Consider the following 20,984-nt stretch of genomic DNA (forward strand, 5'->3'; position numbering starts at 1 on the left):
AAATCTACCGGCCGGGTTTACACATGAAAACTTACAAGCTTCTCATAAAAGGTGTATCATCAATCTCTATACTGAGACATGGATTCCATCAACTAACTAATTATTTCACCAATATATATTATTATCATCCAATTTACCAGGCATATTGACCCATCTCAGAATCTCACCTTTTAATAAATCAAAATGATAAATAATATATACAGATCATAATCGTTATATCAAGATTAAGAATATAAGTACATTTAATAGTTTAGAGAATATGTTTTTATCAGTCAGTCTAAAACAACTATCTCTGCTTGGTCCCGTTCAATACATACCAAATGCACTAGCACGAGAAGTTAGAACTATGCCATTCTCATAATCAAGATAAATTACATTTAATCTCGTGCTACAATCTTTCTGATGATTTTGTCCAAATTTCCATCTATGATTGTGAACTATAAATTTTAACTTATAAGAACTGATGATTTAATCTTCTGTGTATAAGCTTAAACTCTATACACCAAATCATCTACTATATAAGTTAAGGACACATATATGACAATTGATCTATTTAATGTAACACTTTATTGAATTGAATAAATAAATAAACAATTGTTCAATATTAATACTATATCAAAACGCATGGTTAATAGTATATCCTAACATATAGGTCATGATTTCGAACTGTGAAATCATGCTGCTTCTCCAAGTGTATGTGGGTTTATTTTTTACCGAGAGAATTGTGATTATGTGGAACGTACCTCATTATCAGTACGATAGTCATGCACCGAAGTCGTATGCAATCTTTTTACCTAATTAGTACTGATAAATTTAAATTAATCGGTTGTAATCTCTTTTACTTTAGTGTATGAGTGTGTTTGTGACGGAGAAAAATATTTTCTATATATTTTTTGGAAAATAAGTGAATTTCTAATTTTTTTTTTCATGTTTAATTGGCGGTTGGAGATGGCTCTGGGGTAGGGGTAGGGATGGTGTATACACTGAAAATTTTAAATTTGAAATATTGTTTAAACACAATTTTGTATAAAAATTTTAAAATTTAAAATATTTTGTAAAAACAATTATTTTAGTTTTTTTTTAAGGGGGGATGTTAAGGGTGTTGTTGACGGGTAAAAAGTTCATAAATAAGACTAAGATGTCGTTTGGTAGAAAGATCAATAATACAAGAATTAGTAATGTTGATATTAGTAATGTAGAGATTCGTATTTTTAACTAGTTAGAAGAATAAAATTCTTATTATCATGTTCACTATTTTTTCACTTAGATTATTTGAGAGTAAATAATTGTTATCTTAATAAATTGGAGTTAATATCTCAAAAGGTCACACAACTATAATAATTTATATCGAAAAATTATTGAACTTATGAATAAATTAAAAAATACTCTTTATCATAAAATAAAATAAATAAATATAGCAAAACAAATTAAACTACTTATATAAACGAGATGTTTATGCTCTTGTTTTTGACTACTTGTGTAATGTTTAATAGACTTTCGTTAAGAGACAATATTTAACTCATGAATTGTTCTTAAATTCATTCATCAACATTAGGAGTATTTTAGAAACAAAAAATTATATCTAAATAATAAATTTTGTATTATTTGAATAAATTTATTAGTATAAAATAAAATATAAAATAAAAAAACAAACAAAATGATTAAAAGAATTTGAAGGATATTTTTGTCTTTACATAGATTAGTCCATGATATTAGAACTAATACCACCAAATGGAAGGTATTTACTTATACATCCCGTAATACCAAATGTGTATAACTAATTGATAATACTAAACCCTAATTCCTACAAAATATAATACTAAATAATATCACACATAATACTTGAATTATATATCCTAATACTCCTTAACAAACTACCCCTAACAGTTTTACTAATTTTCTCGATAAGTTGTTTTGAAATGCTACAATTTGTTTACGGTTTAAAAAGATTAATTGTATGGTTTAAATAAGGAAAAAAATAATTAATTTTATTTTAATTTTATAAATTAAGAATTAATTTTTTGAATTATTATTTTCTATAATATAGATGACTAATATAGAATATTAGTTATGTAAATGACAAAAATCACACCGATTAATTGCATTTCTAATTATGATTTTTCTTTTAAGATATCAAAATACCAACCAAGTAGTATTACATTGCTATTATAATAACTTAGTGCTTGCAAGAGTACACCTCTAATAAATCAAATTCCATATAATATTGTGTAGTACATTAGTAGGAAAAAATTAATCAAATTATATGTTTTTAAATTACTAATAATTATTTCAAAAAATCATCATAAATAATATAGTTTCTTTTTCTATAGTAGTATAATTGAAAGCTGGACTAAATTGACTAAAATAGACTAAATATTATTAATTATTATTTTTATTATTTTTTACTTAAAAAAACCTCTCATCTCTATTGATCTTCCCTATATATACTTGCCTATTTACCGTAAAACATTTTCGAGAGATCAAGCGAAGAAGAAGAAGAAGAATAAGGAGGAAGAAGAAGGGAAAAAAATGGTGATTTTTTTTCTTTGACCTTTCAGTTTTCCATATCTTCTCTCCTCCCTCTCCTTAAAACAATAAAAATGGAAGCAGACGGTGGAGGAGTACTCCCTATACCTTCTCAGACCGCTTCATTTCCTCCCCATGATGATGATGATCATCCAGATTTTTCACCTGTTGGATCGCCGGAGTCTCACTTTATTAACGATCTTTCTGAGCCGTCTGATCAACTCCATGCCCAAGTCACCGCCACTGTACTCACCGATGATCTTCGTAGCAAGATCGTTAAGCAGGTTCGTTTTTTAATTTGTTTTTTCTTATGGGTTTGGTTTATTTCATCAATTTACGTAATGGGGTTTTTCATTCTTGGGTGAATTTTTGAATTTTAGGGTTATAGGTTAAAAAGTCGAAGTTCTTGAGTGAGTTAGATGATTCTGTGCAATTGGATTGGATGGGTGTTAAGAAATTTGGTTAATTGTAGATATACAAGAACAACATACCTAGAGTAATCCCACAAGTGGGTTGCACAGAAATTTGTTTAAGTGAAAATTTTCAATTGGATTGATTGGTTGCAGATTTTTATTGTTGCTCTGTAGTTTTTGGTAAGTTAGGGTTACTGGATTAGCTGATTATTATTTAAAAGTTAGAAATGTTTCTTATACATGGTAGAAGAGGTGGAGGTATAAATGGGAATTGTTTCATATGTTCTGAGACTTCCTCATTTGATTGTAGTAAACAAAATCTGATTTTGATTTTATTTCTTTATCATTGGATGTCCCTATCAAGTTCTTCCTGTGGTTCTTAATTATATGAATAGTACTTGAGAAAAAGATTTAATTTTTCTGAACTTGTTTGAGATATTGTAGGTCTATACATTTATTGTAGTTGCAACATGTTGCTGAAACTTTTAAAGGAACTTCTTGATGTTTTCTGGACTTCTATGTGGTACCTGTCAAAGATTTTCTGCATCTATCAGAATGGATGGCAAATGCATGATTTCACTCTTGTATTTCAGAAACCTTTCCTTAAGTGAAGTTGTACAGACTTGGTTAATGAGCATTTGTTTCTTACATACATACATTGGTATTCTCTTACCATAACGTTTGCTTTATACAACCTTCAGGTATTAGCATTTACCTTCGATAACTCTAGCCTTTTACTAGTCCTTGGTATCTATAGCTTTGTTGATCTGTTTTAGTGTCTAAATACAACTACATACCAGTGAGATCCCACAAGTGGAGTATGGGGAGGATTGGGTATACACAAACCTTACCCATATATATGGCTAGATATTAGTAATAAAGTCTGTACCAGATAATTTTTACTACGTGGCAGTTTTTGCTTCTGACCACTCTCCAGTTCTCAAATTTAAAGGAAATTTTGCCTCTTGCAGGTTGAGTATTACTTCAGCGATGAAAATTTGCCTACTGACAAGTTTCTGTTGAAGTATGTGACCAGAGACAAGGAAGGATTTGGTAAGTGTTGGAGCTTATTTGTTTATGACGAGGAAGGTTCTCGTACTGGCCTTATATATTTTTCCTACTCCCTCTCTGTTTTCACTTCTTTTAGTAACTGTTTCGGGGGGGCTATATGTTTTGTATCCTCTAGTATCTCCCCTATACATATGCACTCCACTACCTTCTTTATATCTTAAAATCTCAACTGTGTGCTCTATCTTGCAGTCCCTGTGAAAGTAATTGCCTCTTTCAGAAAAGTGAAGAAGCTTACGAAGGAGACATCAATAATAGCAGCTGCACTGAGGGAATCTTCTCTGCTTGTAAGTCCAATTCTTCTTGTTGATTATAAAGAATATTGATTTATACTCCTTTTAACTTCTTCGTATTTATGCAAATATTCCTAGGTTATTTCTTTCATTCTCTTTGTTCTTTTTTTCTTATTCTGGAGGTTGTAAGCCGTGATGGGAGAAAGGTGAAGCGACTTCATCCTCTTCCATTAAGTGAGATTAAAGATCCTAAGGTATTGCTACTTCTACTGGAACTCGATGAGTATAATCTAAACTAAAGTTTGGATGGATTTATTCTTCTACTTACCATGTTCTAGGTTTGTACTGTATTGGTGGAAAATTTACCTGAGGATCATTCAGTGAACAACCTTCGGAGCATATTTGGCCAGGCTGGAAAGTATGTTGCCTTTTTCTTTTTTCTTACACTGTTTTCTTTTTGATCATTATATGTTCCTAGATACAATGGTCTTGAATTATTTTGAACTTCTAGTGTGAAGCATATTACCATTCGTGATCCACACACTGAAAGAGATCCCAGAAAATGCACAACTGCAGAGAAGCTGCTCAGTGGTAAGGTATGTAATTACAGCTTCTACATCAGAGCATCTGTAGACCTGACTAGTGTGATGCATGGGATGGGTCTCAGAACTGTTTACTTACATTTAGAATTTTGGTTTTCCTAGTTGTTCATGAGAAGTATCATCACTTTTGGCATCTGACTGGCCATGCTGTTTAGTTTGCATCTAACCACATTGAAGAGCATATGAGAAATTTTGAAGTGGTTGAATTATATTATTTCTTCATGTATGCTTTGGTTATTTCTTCTTTTTTTTTTTCTTATTGTAGTTGCATGCTCTCGTGGAATATAACACAGTGGAAGCTGCTGAAAAAGCTGTGAGTGTTAATACAGGTTCCTATTCATTTTGGCTGTGTCATTTCATAAAGTCTGATGTTCATTTTGTTGGTGTCTTTTCAGGTGACCATTTTGAATGATGAACAGGATTGGAGATTTGGCTTGCGAGTCAAGCTTCTCAAGAAAATAGTAATTTGTTTTGTCTCCTTATCTTCCTTTCCGTAATCATCGAATAATATTGTCATTGGTGTATGCTTGTATAACATGTTAAATTAACTCTTCAGAACAAGCCTGGCCAAAGCAAGAAAGGTTGGAGAGATCCAGATTCTGATAGGAATAACAATATCCAAGCATCTGATCCGGCAGTTAATGAGGAAAACATTTCAAGTGAGCATCGTGTTGATTCACAAGACGAAGAGGTTAATCATTATTACTTTGCAATCTTTAGATTTATGTCTAAATATAGTTGTTTAGTATATTCGCTTTAGTGGCTAGAAAACAGAAGAGTAATGCCTACTTTATTATGGATATTTTCCAAGTTTTGATTAACATACCTTAAGAAATAGGGTGAAGTGGATAACAAAAGAAGAAAAAAGTTGATGAAAACTGATGGATGGAAGTCAGGAAGTTGTTGAAAGTTGATAAAATAATTAAAGAGCCATCTTGTATGCTGTTATGGCTGGAACAGAATTCAAAATTTCTTTCTCCCAAAGAGAAAATATTCTCAATCATTTTCCATACCTTCACACATGGCAACTGGCACATGCAGAATCAACCTCATTTTAGACACACTTCCCATGAAACATAACTCCACCCTTTATCTTCTCAAAGATTATTCTTAGGGAGATCACCGAGAAGCATATTTCAGTAACACTCTATCCCCCTCAATCATTATCACGCCTTGAAACCACAGAATCCCAAAATCATCTCCTCACTCCACCAGTGCACTCCCTTCTTCCTCCTTTTCTCACTATTCCCTCTTTCGTCAATGTGGCAATTCATATTTCATCTCATCTACTCGTACATCACTCACATCCATTGTAGAAAATCCCACTAACACCTCTAACTCTTCTTGTTTTTTACACTTTTCATTCACAAAATACTTGACCAAAAGCTTAGTCTGTAAAATCCAAAAAAGAGCCCAGCAGGAAATGTCAACTGACATAACAAAAAGCTTTATCCTCTCCATTTTTTGGTTCAATCAACGTCTATGGTTCTTTTCCAATTCCTCAGCAAAGCCTTATCAAGGTTTGAGAGAGGGAAAAGGGTTGGATTGAGTTGAAAATTTTAGGTCATGGCTTGGGAAGTTTTTTCTAAAAAAAGAGAGGGAGGTAAAAAAGAACATTAAAGATATCTGAATTTCAGGGCACAGTTCCTTTATGCTGGAAAAGAGTGAGGGAAATAATAATGGGGAACAGAGGAAAGTGGGTCTAAGTAACACTTGCAATGCTTTTATAAACCCCTTGTCTATCAAGTCACCACACTGGGTGGTGTGAGACACATTTTGAGAAAGTACTGTGTCTGGGGAAATATTAGGTGCAAAGTTTTATATGTTATTGATAATTCGGATCAAGAGGGGAAGAGTTGTATTCTCCCAAAATGTTTTCTTTCACACGAGACACATCTGCCAAATGGATTTAGGGTGTTTATTCTTTAAAAAAAGTATGAAAAGGTGAACAAAGAGATAGATGTTCAAACTTGTTTGATTAGGAAAGGAGTATTATAGTCATCGTTATGCAAGAAAGTTCAAACAGTACCTTGTTGTTTACTCCCTGTCTTTATAGTTCGTGGTATGATTATCCACCAATCACTCGATTGTCAGTCCAGTTTCTTTTCCCTTGTGCCAATTGTCAAGTCAATCAACTTTTTACTCATTCTTGAACTGTCTTCTTATGTTGTCCACTTGAAAAATAATTGTCTAGCTGCTATGTTTACTGATGGCAATAGTAAAGCTCCGCAGTTCATGGTTTCTTAATGATCAATAAAAGCAAAATTTCAGGATTAGTGGAGTACATTATCAATATCTCTTGCATATTGTTGATACATGTATTTTTTGCATTTCAGGAGGGTGACCATCTATCAAAGGAGACCATTGGGGAGCACGCTCAGAAGGAGAAAAATGGGCCCAGGGTGCCAACCAGAAATCGAGGCCGTGGAAGGAGAAACAAGCGTGGCACAAATGGACATGGTAGATTTCCGACGACACTATGCTTAATCTCCCTCTTGCTTCTCCTTATTCTCTTGAATTTAATGATATATTTGTTTAAACATCACCAGGCCATGGAACTACTTCGTCCACTCATTTGGTTGAACCATCAAAACCTCCTCCTGGTCCAAGAATGCCCGATGGAACCAGAGGATTTGCTATGGGAAGAGGCCGACCTCTTTCTTCCTCTCCAAGCTAATGATGTCTTGTTAAATGTGTTTTACTGCAAATATAATCTTATGTTTTGAGGATTGTGTTGCTATGTGAAAAATGCTTGGATGATGAATTTCTTCAATGGTTGGTGCTTTGAATTTGCAAATCAAATGTACTCCTGTGTTATAGAATTGTGGGTTCCTGGAGACAGCGGTATATAACATTGTACTATTGTGCCATTATGTTATTAAAGACCATTTTTTTTGTTTGGCCAGTTGATTTAACGTCTGATGTGTGTTTCCTAAATTTGCAATGTAGTAAGGTGATTTATTTAAATTACTTTGATGAACACAACACCTTACTGTGCTGATGATGTAGAAAAATACCTTCAAAATTCAGTCTTTACCAATGGGTTTGAAGACGGTTGATTATCCTTATTCCTTTCTCCTAGAAATCTCGGGTTCGAGTTTGACAGTAAAGAATTTATGATAGAAAACGATTTTATTGATTGATTTTTTTTAATTGAATTAGTGCAAAAAAATCACCTTTCGAATCTTCTTTCTTTCTATTAAAACAAATTGAATTTCAAAGTATACCACCTGTCTTTACTTGTGCAGAATCAATTGTCTAGGTCACGGTGAGTACTAACTAATGACATGTATCGGAGACGCTTCAAATGATTTAAAGATATTTATATTTTTTGTTTGTTTTATTGAAATGATTTTTAAGATAATTTGTTTTATAAATCTGACATCCTTATATTTATATATATAATTTAGTTTTACATAAAAATATCATAACTTTTTTAAGGATCATAATTTTTCATAAACAATTTCGTGTCTAGTCCCACTTCACATAAAATTGACAGGGAGAAGGATTAACAATCAATAACTTCTAATTTTTCATGAAAAAACAAAATCTATAATTTGCCGTCCAGAAAAAAAAAACTATTTTCACATAGCACCGAAAAAAACATTCCATGAGAAAAATATACACCGTTCCTTAGTTATTTGAACTTATAATTTATAGTAACGATCGAATTTCTATAGTATAATCGTTTTTCTCGTTTCTCTCTTTTTCTCTATTATTATAATCAAATTGATTTACTAGTTAAACTTTCGCCTCTTAGTAATGTTCAATTTTTTTTTTTTAATAAATAAAAAAACATTCTATTTTTTATTCGTTTCTTACGCGCTTTAATGGAGCGTTACATACTACACTCCAGAAAGGTTTTCTTCCGTGGAATTCGAAGTCAGGTGGAGGATTATTTTTTTCCCTCTTTCGCCATTCTTCTTTGAACTCAGTATATTCCTTTATTCTTCTCTCTTTCTACAAAATCAAACCAATTTTCATACATATGTTTGTTTAATGGAGTTGATGTTCATGTGAATCGGATAATTCTTTTGATTTTACACTTTGAAAAATGTTAGTCATGCGATCTCAATCTTGTGGTTCAAATTTGGGTTTGAATTCTGATTTCTATCGACTTGGGGTTTCTCAATTTCGAAAAGGGTCTCTGAATCTGAAATTTCAGCGTTTATTGATCAATTTTCATCATCTCCGATTAAGCTCTCATTTTCCTGTGAAGGTAATACTGTGAATAGTCTTTGCAAGATACTATTATTGTTTTCGTACCTTTCAAGTGGGTTATTGATTAAATTGAATTTTTTTTCTTTGTTTTTGGTAAAGATCCGTAGATCAAGTGCTAGGCGTTATGGGTTCTGTTTGCCTCCTAGGCTTCTTCAAGTTCGAGCAATGGATGATGTAATTCTTCGCTACCTCTTGTTATTCGTATTGGGTATTGCTGCTTTTTTCATTTAAGCTATGAGAAGATAGACCAATGTCTGATTTTTTAAACCAATTTTAGACATACTTATTAGTTTACTGTTCTATTTGGTAGGATGTAGAATTTCATTATCGGAAAATTTTGTTTCATGAAAGACGTTTTACCTAAAAAATTTAAGTTTTAAAGTCATTTCTGTGTATACATTACGTCAGTGAAATATAGTGTTGGTGGAGGGAGGAAAGGTGTGAGGATGATTAACAGTAGCAAGGAATGAAAAAATTGTTTCATGTTGGTTGGACAAGTGCTATGAAGTATGAAGAACAGAGTAGATAATGACAACAAGAGAAGTAGTTTGGCTTAGGAAACTATTTTCCTCGAGAAAAACCTTTTCAAAAAATTCAGCCACCAAAACAATGCTCAATTGGAGTTCTTCTTCGATGGGAATTATCAGGATTCTAATTGCTAAGACAGATTGAAGTGAGACCTGTCAGGTGTCCGCTAAAAATATGTTTAGGCAACAGGAAAGAGGTGTACAAGAATGAGGATAAATGAGACAATATTCTATAACGATTTCACCCTGCTGCTATGGATCAAACCTAATACTAGTTCGTTCTGTTGTGATATGTCTTTTTCTTTTTTCTTATGTAGGATGTTGGGGTCTCTTCGTTTCATGACTGGGGAGATAATAATGGAGCAGTCGAATATAGGTTCTCATCAAGTGAAGGTGAAGACAGTGATGGAGATATTTTACTACAGCCAATCACGGATGTTGATTTGCCTACCTCCAAGGAGCAGCTTTATTCTGCTGACGACACTGTAAGAACTCACCAGCTAACAATGCTTGGCAGAGCGTACAAGAGAAAAAGGTAGATCTACTTCTACCAGTATAACTGGTACCTGTATATCTTTATACCTGTTCAATGTGCCATATACTTTGCTGCTATTAAATTATTGTACTGATGAACTTAAAGGAGTGAAGATTGTCTGTTTAGCATTACTCTGGGGAGGTTGTTTTTGTTAATTTCTCCATTCTCTATGTGCCTTTCGAACCCCATATATGCAGGATAAAATATGGCATTCTAAACAACATAGGTCTCATAATGTTCTCGACGGTGCTTCTGTCTCTTGTGGATTGCTGTGCATGGAAAATTGTTAGATTGCCACTGGCTCCACTTTACCTAATGCGTCCCTTTCTCATCTCCGCAGTGGCAGTGTCTTGTGTAGGTTATGTCTGTGTCCCATTATTTCGTAGTTTGAAACTTCACTCTGTAATCAGGAAGGAGGGGCCTGCTCGGCACTCTAGTAAGAAAGGCACTGCTACAATGGGCGGATTGTATTTTATTCCAATTGGAGTAATTGTTGCTGAAATTATTGTTGGATTTTCTTCTCTGGAAGTTCTTGGAGCTTCTGCAGCAACTTTAACTTTTGCAGCAATTGGATTACTTGATGATTTGATAAGTATGAGGAATAATAATGTTGGCTTGTCTGCTCGATTTCGGATCGTGTTGGAGGTGAGCCTTTTTTCCTTTTTTTGTACTTTTTGCAAATCATACTTTTGCTTCTTGTTTCTCTGGAGTTGATGGTACTCCTCTCTGGCACACAGGTTGCTGCTGGGACATTTTTCTCCTTTTGGCTGTATGCGTCGGACATATCGTCACCCTACAGCATGTATACATTCTTGTAACTAATTTCATCAACCTTTTTATGATGGTAACTCACAAATCTATTTTAAATTGACAACTAGTTTTCTTATTCAGTATATCAACAAAATTCAAAATTTAAGCTCATGTACTCTCACCCTTCAAATTGATGTTTCTTAATGAACTGGATTAGTCCCTAGTTTGCCTTTGGTCCTAACAAATTTGTATCCTGAATTTTCTAATTGGTCAATGCCGCATTTTGAATTTTGTAGCATTCCATAGTTGGATTAAAACTCTCTTACTTAAGGTTGCGACTAACTCAGGGGGCATATAAGAATGACAGGGGTGACCTATACCAAAAAAAAAAGGATGATAGGAATTACTGATCTTGATGACTTCCTAGCAGCATATACAAATGCTGGATGTTTTAGATACAACACTAATCTTCATTCTGTTTTATAGATCACTTTCTTGCACATCTTCTGAAAAATTACAGTTCGGCTTTAGAATACAAAAATAAGAACGAATAAAGAATTCAAAGCCTATAGCCTTGCTTGACTCTTAGAGCTCACTTGGATATTCTGCTACAGAAGATGCAAACATGCTTCCTGTAGGCAGTATATAATGACAGAAATCTGTTCTTTCTCAGCTAGTTATTAAATCCAATGTGGTATATCATAAAAAATTGGTTCTGTATCACTTAAGGTTCATATCTTCTGTGTGCATGCAGGAAAACAGTGGTTCCCCTACCCGCGCCTCTTGGGCTCATATGCCTTGGAAGACTCTATCCTTTTTTAACTTCGTTTTGCTTTGCTTCCATGGCTAATGGAATTAATCTTACTGACGGTCTCGATGGGTTGGCTGGAGGAACAGCCACATTGGCGTTCATTGCAATGGCTATTGCAGTGCTTCCTATATGTTCTGGTCAGTGCGTGAACTGTTGGTGTTAATTGCAATTCAACTGTACTGATTTCGTTGTCTTACTTAGTCCAATAGTGTTCATGCAAATTTTTGTGATGAAAAAAGATTTCATTTTAATTTCCTAGAGAAGCTGTATGTTGAAACTTGCATTTTCTGAATGTCCATGATTCTTGCTGAGTATGGGTTTGTGTGTCCAAAACAGAGCTTTCCATATTTGGAGCATCTATGGCAGGAGCCTGTGCAGGTTTTCTTCTGCACAACCGGTACAAAGCATCAATATTTATGGGTGATACAGGAGCTTTAGCCTTAGGGGGTGCTCTAGCTTCTATGGCTGCATGTACGGGGATGTTCTTTCCATTGTTCATCTCATCTGGTGTTTTTGTCCTTGAAGCACTATCAGTTATACTGCAGGTAACTTGTTAACTATTCTGTAAGTGTAATCCTTTACCCATGTATAACTCTCTTTCTCAAAAATTCTGGATAATTATCAGTTTGTTTGCAAATAGGAAAATATTAGATTTTCTCATTCTGGTAACTCTATCCTTTGCTTTGGTATGCTTTACTTGAGCCTAGGGTCTTTTGGGAACAATTTTTCTACCCCTAGGGGGTAGGAGTACCGTCGTCCCCCACCCATGGTATTACACTGTATATGTTTTTGTAGGTAACTTAATCTTTTCTGGATTTCTTGTTCGAACTATGCAATATAGAGATGCTTCTATAGTCTACTTGTCGGTGTTTGAGAATTTGGAGTGGAATTCATTGCTCTCTTTAGCCCCTTTCATCTTTAGTTTGAACTTCTAATAATGTGGTCAGTTCTCTCTATCAACCTACCTACCTCACAATGCAACTTAGGCTTTTTACATTGGTTTTTCCTTCTCTTGCTTTCTCCTGATCGTCCATGTGTACTTCTCTTCAGAGATATAGTTATGGAGGGAATTAAGGAGAAACAAATGTGTTTTCCTTAGTTTGAGAAGATTGCATCACTCTACTCAAATTTGCTTCCTCACTGCTTTACGAATCTTTCACTGTGTAAATGTAATTAACTAATCAAGCTGCCTTCTCCACTCTCGTAAGTTCAGCTAAGGTTGCTTGGGATGGTCCTTGTTCTTGGACCTGTGTTGAGGTTGAGTTTTTGCTGCATCTATAAGCATGACATATATGTGAAAATGAAATTAATGTCTAGTTCATATACAACCTCTGCCTTGATTGTCCTCACCTATTTCCTAACAATGTTGCATCGAATTTATCTCCACGATATGTTTGCACATTTTCTAGATTCAACTGACACAGACTTACCTGTGTCTCAGGTTTCCTTCTTCAAGACAACGAAACACTTCCTAGGAACTGGACACCGCTTGTTTCGAATGGCACCATTACATCACCACCTTGAATTATGTGGAGTAAAAGAACCTGTCATTGTTGCTGGTGCATATGTTTTTTCTTGCATTTTGGCCTTGACTGCTGGATATGTGGGACTTGCTTCAGTATAACCTCAACTCATGGACTGCGTAGTTGACAAGTTTAAGTCACTTTCCTGCAAATTTTCTCTTTTGCGTTCAAACTTAGAGAACAGATTGAAGAAACTGTTTTTTTTTTTTTTTGTTTTCTTTTCAAAAGAAAATATGTAGTTATTTTGGTCCATCTCTGTAGCTTAACTAGGAATAGTTGCTATCCAAATACTTGAGAATCTTAAAATAACCCTATTACTGGCTTCTTCGTATCGCCTGTCTCAAATTCGGATAAAGGAGAAGGATTATCGAGAATCAAATAGAGAGCACCCTCTCTTATTTTATACTTGAGTAAAGTAATGATATTTCTACGACTGTTTTCAATAAACATATAATTCTACGACATATATATATTTGATACATTTATAAATGTATCCAGAAATTCATTATGGTTTTATTTTTAAAATTTTATAATTCATTTGATTAAATTCAACTCAAACAACCATTAATACGTATTTGACGCATCAAGAATCTTATCATCTTAAACATGTTATCGTATATTCTCTTTTTTTAAAAAAATAAGACAAGATAATTTGAGGCAGAAAGGGTAGTTTTTGAAGTAATGGTGCAATTTGGATTTTTTTAAAAAAGAGAATGATTCAATTGAACATTATCAGAAACATGTGGGGGTTGTTTTAGAAAATTTTAGTTTTTAAGTTTGATGCTGAAACCCTAAAAGCCGTCTTGCTACATATAAAGCTGCAGCTGAACCCAAATCGCCTTCTCTGAACTCAATCTCCTCCGTATTCAACATCGCCGTTTCAGCAGAAGTAACAAAAACAACACCATGGTAATGAAATCTATCGAATACACTAGTTTTCCTTGAATATTGTGGATGAATTTGATATTATTCGCTGCTTTATCTTTAGGATAGCTTCAATTTAATCCATAGAGTTATCTGGGTATGCTCAGATTAGTTATTCTCCTAGATTTCTGAAAAAAGATTATATCTTTCCTAGTTAGTGAAAATCTGTTTATCCTCTGTTATTGTTTTGATCTTGCTTAAAGACATGGTCCCCATTGTTTCATCTCTTGCTTATAACATTTAGATATCAGTAGTTTAGAACAATGATCTGTCGAATTGAAACATAACTCAGTAGACTATCTGGATACTTCACTTTGAAAAATGATACAAATTGGCTACATCATATTTTAGCCGTAGATAATGGTTGATTAAAGTTTTGCTCTGTAAACCAAATTGTTGAAGCTTATGACTTCTAAAGAATTTGGACAAGCTGTAGTTGGTTTAGAAGTGATGCATAACTCTATAAGTGAGCCTTATTGAACCTTGTAACATAGTCAGATTGCCTAATCAGTATTTTAAGTTTATGGTTAAAGGCCAAAATCCTTTTGGTTTAGTGGGTTCTTTATTGATTATTTATACATATTTAGTTAAACTTTTTTGACAGAGATATAGAGTGTTCTGTTGAACAGTTAGCTTCTATGGTGGATCTGCCCTTTGTTAGATTTATTTTTTTAAAAGAAAATTGTTGTTTTGCTTTGTGGAATAAGTGAAGGAAAGAATGATCAGTGTTAAGCTTTCTTTCGTTATCTATTTTGTTGTAATGTTTATTGCTTGGCCTTGCAGTCGAAGAGGAGGACTAGGGAGCCAAAGGAAGAGACTGTTACTCTTGGTCCTTCTGTGAGAGAGGGAGAGCTTGTTTTTGGTGTCGCTCACATTTTTGCATCATTCAATGACACTTTCATTGTATGTGGTAACCAATGTATCCATTATTATTTATTGTCTCTGTAAGTTGTCTCAAGTAGTTACATACTTTGTTTTTGGACTGCAGCACGTGACTGATTTGTCTGGACGGGAAACAATGGTTCGTATTACCGGTAAGGACTACATCTTTTCACAGAGTAGGCTTACATAAATTTGATTATCTTGGTACATGGCGTATATGTTGAGGGTCTGATAAATTAAGGGATCAAATTTTACATAATCTGGCTTTTACTTGCCTTTTTTATTCATGTAGAGTTACGGCATGCAATTGTAAGCTCTATTTTGACCAAAAAAAAAAAGCCATCTGAGTGACAGCTTGCCATTTTTTCCCTTATATTATTTGATTTGTACCTTAATCCAATCATGTAACAAAAGAAAGTACATGTTATTATTGTGATTGCACTGGATAATGTTGTATACCTTAATGCTATCCTTGCCGGGCATGGCAGAGTCAAGTTTTGGGTTTCAGTGGGAGTTAGGTTGCATTGGTTTCACTTATAATTACCGTCACATTTTAACAGAGAATTGTTTAATTTAAAATAGTCTATAATGTGATTACTATGCTCTGGTTGATGTTTGTGACATTTCTAGGTTTGGTGTTAGTTCTTGGCTTCTACTGCTGGTTTCAAGCATCATGCGCCATAGTGCTTGTGCTATGTTTATTTTGTTCGGAAATTGAATAGATATCACTGGTTATGTTGAACATCACAAGTTCTTTTGTTTTTCCTAATTGTTTTTGTCTTCTCACTTCTTTTTTATCTTTTTGTCAAGTAGTCTGTTATCTTTGATTCATTAGCTACTGAATTTTCGCTACTTAAATCCTGATTCTTCCCTTGTATACACCCTTTATATCTTCAATATAGATATGTTTATTCCCACAATTCTCTTCTACTGAAGCTCATTTTTGGTGATTAGCTTTTATATTCTTTTACCTAGTATCAGGACGTCAAGGCTTTTATCTATTGAATTTCAGCAGTTTCTGGATTATGAGCCTGTTATTATTGTAACCATTTGAGCTCTACTTCAAATTCTTTATAGCATTTCTAAACAATACCATATGGTTAATTTCTATTTGATCAAATTTGTGCTGTTACTTTCTTTTTGTCATTGCAGCCCTATTTAAATTTCTTGTGGACATTAAGAACTTTTGCTTTCTAAATGTCAATACTGGTGCACCAATTATCCAACTTGAGAAGTTGCTAGATTTTCTGTTGATGTTTCAAGGATTCCAAAGCTCATCTATATTCCTGCTCTTTACCCTAGTCTTTGTTATTTATTGGGAAGAGTTGTAATGATTTCTGGTGTCACCTGTTTCTAAATAGGTGGAATGAAGGTCAAAGCTGATAGGGATGAATCTTCCCCATATGCTGCTATGCTTGCCGCACAAGATGTTTCTCAGAGATGCAAGGTTGTAGCTTATATTTAGTTCTCATTCCATTATCATCGACCATCAGTTGAGTAATGTGTTTCATTCTGCTCACTCTTTTGGGTCTTGTCTTTTTGAGTACAGGAGCTTGGCATCAATGCACTTCACATCAAGCTTCGAGCCACTGGTGGAAACAAGACCAAAACACCTGGACCTGGTGCTCAGTCTGCTCTCAGGGCTCTTGCTCGTTCAGGAATGAAAATTGGTCGTATAGGTAATGATTAGCTATTGTGTGTCGAAAGCGAGAATTATCTGTCAGTTAAGCCTTGTGAGAAACACTTCACTGTAGATGATCACATAACTTTGTAAATTATCTTGCAGAGGACGTGACTCCAATTCCTACTGATAGCACTCGCAGAAAGGGTGGTAGGAGAGGACGAAGGCTGTAAGCTTGCTTCCCTTGTCAAGAAGGAGATGCAGTTTCTTGTTGAGGATGCTGCAGGTGTTATTTTTGATATGGACTTGAATCTTATTCACCTCTACTATGTAGTTCTACTGATGTTGGCTTTGCCTATAAATTTTGCTTCTTTTTTTGTGGTTAAATTTGTGAAACAATTATGAGAAATATGAATTTTAGCCCACTATCATTCTGTTAGCTGGTTGAGAATATTCCATGGTTTTTGCGTCTCGTTGGTATGCTGATTGCAATATTTGTTAGATGGGAAGGGAGATGAAGGAAATAAGGTGCCATTGTTGTGTTTTTTGTTTTCAAAAAGTATTTACAACCTGTAAATTCATCTCCTTTGCTAACTAATTGTTCTACCTAACACTTGATTTATATTCGAACTTCAACTATTACACACACATTTCTTAATTTCCATTATGTACGCATGAAAACCCAAAATTTTAGTGTGGGGGGCTATAAATTGTCTCTCTATCCTTGCATAGTCCAAGAAACTTAGCCAACCTCCTTTTTCGATCAAACTTTTAGTTTATTTTTCACATGTCATGTTTGAGATTCAATTAAAAATCAAGTGTGACGCCTTTAGTTAAGGAGGCTAAATATAAATTTGATAAGCTTTATCTGTTTATGATATTCAACCCGAGTTCTATAAATACTCATCATTTACAAAGTCAAACAAATTTAAGTAAAACACCTTAAACGAGAACCCATTGGAGAACTAATGTACGTAAAATTTAGCTATTTTTGAGTAGGCATTTGGATAGTAACTCAAAAACGTTTATTTAAAAAATGTTAAAATTAGATGGGTAAAGTTAAATATTGTTGTTTGTCAATAACCCACTAGCAATAGCATTCAAAAATTACCCTACTCTCCCAAAAATGAGTAAACATTCTTCCAACATTTTACATTACAACTCGTATTAAAATATCACCAATCATTATCAACTTTTTAGATTTTATAGATATCTATCACTCTAGTACACAAATAAAACGTACCTTAACATCAGATTGTTAGTAATCCGATTCCGACCTTAGAAAATTTATAGTTGAGCACAGAATTATTCGATACTTGAATTGGTGAAAGGCAATGAAATGTCCGATGGAATCGAGGTGTGCAAACTGTCCCCATAAGGTTCAATAGGTTAAGATGATTTTGGGACAGAGATTCAAATGAGGAGAGCAAATTCCCCATATAATATTTGCTTTTGTCTCTTTGCAAATGTCTTGGAATCCTCCAGTGGACCACTACTACTAGTATCACCAGCTGGATTTTAACCCCACCAACCCTAACTAATCATTCTCTATTCCCTTACGAGTCGTTTAGCATAAGGTATAATAATTTCAGGATCAAACGATAACTACATGTCATAAACATTGCTAGACTCTAGTGTGTACTAAAGCTTTACCCATAGTCAATCGATTCGTTTTTCCGCTTTCCTTATATCGAATATACAACACTTTCTCCTTCTCCAAAAGTGAAACTACCTGTAAAGAGGTTAAATGAGACTGTACAATCTGAAATTTCTGCCTAATATAATTCAGATTTGGTCTGTTTGGTTTTTTCTTCTTCCACGTTTTCCAACTTCTTGCACAATTTTCACTATATTTCCCTATTTCAGTTTTCTTGTTTGACCCACCAATCCAACCTTCATATATTGACCCTTCTTCCTTCTTCCATCTTACTATATAAACCCTAACCACACCATTCAAATCCATATTATCAAACAGTTTCCGGTGGAGGGCTAAGGAAGAAGAAGAAGAAGAAGAAGAGAGCTATATTGTACTGTACTTCATCACATGGCATCCATTTGGGTTTTGTTATCTCCATGGATACCTTATTTCATTTCTTTCATAGCTTTTTTACTTCTTCTTGAACAGATCTCTTACATCAAGAAGAAGCGTTTTCTTCCTGGCCCAACTCTTGTATTCCCCTTTCTTGGCAACGTAATTCCCTTAGTCACAAATCCAACTAAATTCTGGGACCTTCAATCAGCTCTAGCTAAGTCTACTAGCCATGGTTTTTCTGTTAACTACATCATAGGTAAGTTCATTCTTTATATCCACTCAACTGACCTCTCCCATAAGGTCTTTGCCAATGTCCGCCCTGACGCTTTCCATCTTATCGGTCACCCTTTTGGGAAAAAGCTATTCGGCGAACATAACTTGATTTACATGTTTGGGCAAGAACATAAAGACCTTCGCCGACGAATTGCCCCAAATTTTACCCCTAAAGCTCTTGGAACTTACACTGATATTCAACAGAGGATTATTATCAAACACTTCAAGTCCTGGTTAGATGAAGCATCCAAATCCCCTAACACCCCAATCCCGCTTCGTCTACTTTGCAGGGATATGAACTTGGATACTTCTCAGACTGTGTTCGTTGGTCCATACTTGGATGGAGAATCCAGAAAGAGATTTAATGTTGATTACAATTACTTCAATGTTGGGTTGATGAAACTTCCTGTTGATTTACCGGGTTTTGCGTTCAGAAATGCTAGATTAGCAGTTGGGAGATTAGTTGACACCCTTTCGGTTTGTGTGGAACAAAGCTTAAACAAGATGAAAAACGAAGAAGAACCCACATGCTTGATTGATTTCTGGATGCAGGAAAATTTAAGAGAGATTAACGAAGCTAAGATCAATGGATTACAGAAGCCATTTCAGTACACTAACAAGGAACTTGGAGGTTTCCTGTTCGACTTCCTCTTTGCTGCTCAAGATGCTTCTACTTCTGCTTTGTTATGGGCAATCGTGCTTCTAGATTCTCACCCACAAGTTCTGGAGAAAGTTCGGTCGGAGGTAGCGAGATTCTGGTCGCCAGAATCTGAGCAGCCGCTGACGGCGGAAATGCTCAGGGAAATGAAGTACCTGGAAGCGGTGGCGCGTGAGATAATCAGAATCAGAGCTCCGGCGACAATGGTGCCACATATTGCCGGCGAAGAATTCCGGTTAACCGAAGATTACGTTATCCCAAAAGGAACAATTGTGTTCCCGTCGGTTTTTGATTCATCATTTCAGGGTTTTCCTGAACCGGAGAAATTTGAACCGGACCGGTTCATGGAGGAGAGACAAGAGGAGCGGGTTTACAAAAAGAACTTTCTAGCATTTGGAGCTGGGCCCCATGCGTGTGTCGGCCAGAAGTATGCTATTAACCACTTGATGCTTTTCATTGCTATGTTTACGGCTCTGATTGATTTCAAGAGACACAAAACGGACGGCTGTGATGACATCTCGTATATTCCAACCATTGCTCCAAAGGATGATTGCAAAGTTTTCCTTGCACATAGGTGCACACGATGATTGCCCATTTTTTAAAAAATAATCAATTTGGCCCCATTTTAATTATTTTTCTATTTTTTTCCTTGTTTTTTTTAAATTTTAAATTTTAGTGTGTGAATACACGTAACTTGATCAAATGATCAAGATTCTTTTAAAATGTTTGTTGGAGCAATTGATGGAGTGGCAAATATTTGGGATTGTGTGGAAGATTAATAAAATAAATTCCTTTTAATTATTGGACTACTTATTTTATCATATATATATATATTATGAATAGTGTTATCAACATGAGCTCATGGCTTATCAATTTGTTTATATTTGATTGTATGGGGAATTATCTTTAAATGGATAAAATTTAGACTTTTTGAATTCATCTTTGACCCGTTAATTAGAAGTTGAGTACAATTTGGACATTGAGAGAATATCTAAGGTGTGTTGGTAGTGTGAAAGGAAAATATTAGATGTTTTCAGATTTTGTTCAGATTTGATTAATTTAAAAATAAATATTTTTCTCAAATTCAAAAAAATTAATTATTCTATATTTTCTAGACCACCGACTCGCCCCAACATGGGGCTTGGCTTTGAACTCAATCGGAGAACCTTGATCCTATGATCCAAGATTCAATTCTTGACTTTGATCACATTTCTCAACTCGAAACTCAAATTTTAACCGTGGCACGACTCCTAACCAAACCCCATTTGGGGTCCAATCCTGACCTCATTTCAGAATATGATTCAACTCTTAACTTCGACCCTAATTCCTAGTTCATAACCCAAAATTTGGTTCAACCCTTAAACCATCCCCCCCCCCCCCCCCCC

The 20,984-nt window shown here is 34.6% G+C and overlaps 4 protein-coding genes across 5 annotated transcripts; all 4 read left to right on the forward strand.

Moving 5' to 3' along the window:
- Positions 1-2,444: 2,444 nt before the first annotated feature.
- Positions 2,445-7,752, forward strand: LOC107011686 (la-related protein 6A). The gene is made up of 11 exons (XM_015211274.2): positions 2,445-2,810; positions 3,911-3,992; positions 4,200-4,294; positions 4,423-4,494; positions 4,579-4,658; positions 4,752-4,836; positions 5,108-5,155; positions 5,238-5,303; positions 5,399-5,533; positions 7,179-7,302; positions 7,392-7,752. Exons 1-11 carry the CDS (start codon positions 2,601-2,603, stop codon positions 7,517-7,519), a joined length of 1,125 nt encoding a protein of 374 aa, XP_015066760.1. The 5' UTR covers positions 2,445-2,600; the 3' UTR covers positions 7,520-7,752.
- Positions 7,753-8,584: 832 nt separating this feature from the next.
- LOC107011498 (phospho-N-acetylmuramoyl-pentapeptide-transferase homolog) lies at positions 8,585-13,642 on the forward strand. Of its 2 annotated transcripts, none has more exons than XM_027914533.1 (8): positions 8,585-9,061; positions 9,163-9,237; positions 9,908-10,125; positions 10,323-10,770; positions 10,863-10,927; positions 11,630-11,823; positions 12,023-12,231; positions 13,128-13,642. In XM_027914533.1, the coding sequence occupies exons 1-8, from the start codon at positions 8,897-8,899 to the stop codon at positions 13,308-13,310; spliced, it is 1,557 nt and encodes a 518-aa protein (XP_027770334.1). In that variant the 5' UTR covers positions 8,585-8,896; the 3' UTR covers positions 13,311-13,642. The 2 variants fall into 2 exon arrangements, with proteins under 2 accessions (XP_027770334.1, XP_027770335.1); XM_027914534.1 differs by having other exon boundaries at positions 8,596-9,061; positions 10,536-10,770.
- Positions 13,643-13,960: 318 nt separating this feature from the next.
- Positions 13,961-17,089, forward strand: LOC114073831 (40S ribosomal protein S14-2). Its single transcript, XM_015211022.2, has 6 exons — positions 13,961-14,118; positions 14,917-15,036; positions 15,122-15,167; positions 16,377-16,462; positions 16,565-16,694; positions 16,802-17,089. The coding sequence occupies exons 1-6, from the start codon at positions 14,116-14,118 to the stop codon at positions 16,867-16,869; spliced, it is 453 nt and encodes a 150-aa protein (XP_015066508.1). The 5' UTR covers positions 13,961-14,115; the 3' UTR covers positions 16,870-17,089.
- Positions 17,090-18,194: 1,105 nt separating this feature from the next.
- Positions 18,195-20,400, forward strand: LOC107011895 (cytochrome P450 710A11). The gene has a single exon (XM_015211578.2). It carries the CDS (start codon positions 18,681-18,683, stop codon positions 20,184-20,186), a length of 1,506 nt encoding a protein of 501 aa, XP_015067064.1. The 5' UTR covers positions 18,195-18,680; the 3' UTR covers positions 20,187-20,400.
- The last annotated feature ends 584 nt before the right edge of the window (positions 20,401-20,984 follow it).

This window comes from Solanum pennellii, chromosome 2 (assembly GCF_001406875.1).
Source record: "Solanum pennellii chromosome 2, SPENNV200".
Taxonomy (NCBI): Eukaryota; Viridiplantae; Streptophyta; class Magnoliopsida; order Solanales; family Solanaceae; genus Solanum; species Solanum pennellii.

Excerpts from the sequence above, each read along its gene's own strand:
- LOC107011686 (XM_015211274.2), top strand. The coding sequence starts at position 2,601 with ATGGAAGCAGACGGTGGAGGAGTACTCCCTATACCTTCTCAGACCGCT. Across the intron at positions 4,495-4,578 it reads GTGAGATTAAAGATCCTAAG|GTTTGTACTGTATTGGTGGA; the intron begins GTATTGCTACTT and ends ACCATGTTCTAG. Across the intron at positions 5,534-7,178 it reads TTGATTCACAAGACGAAGAG|GAGGGTGACCATCTATCAAA; the intron begins GTTAATCATTAT and ends TTTGCATTTCAG.
- LOC107011895 (XM_015211578.2), top strand. The coding sequence starts at position 18,681 with ATGGCATCCATTTGGGTTTTGTTATCTCCATGGATACCTTATTTCATT.
- LOC107011498 (XM_027914533.1), top strand. The coding sequence starts at position 8,897 with ATGTTAGTCATGCGATCTCAATCTTGTGGTTCAAATTTGGGTTTGAAT. Across the intron at positions 10,771-10,862 it reads GATTTCGGATCGTGTTGGAG|GTTGCTGCTGGGACATTTTT; the intron begins GTGAGCCTTTTT and ends TCTGGCACACAG. Across the intron at positions 11,824-12,022 it reads AGTGCTTCCTATATGTTCTG|AGCTTTCCATATTTGGAGCA; the intron begins GTCAGTGCGTGA and ends TGTCCAAAACAG.
- LOC114073831 (XM_015211022.2), top strand. Across the intron at positions 15,168-16,376 it reads AACAATGGTTCGTATTACCG|GTGGAATGAAGGTCAAAGCT; the intron begins GTAAGGACTACA and ends GTTTCTAAATAG. Across the intron at positions 16,463-16,564 it reads ATGTTTCTCAGAGATGCAAG|GAGCTTGGCATCAATGCACT; the intron begins GTTGTAGCTTAT and ends TTTTGAGTACAG.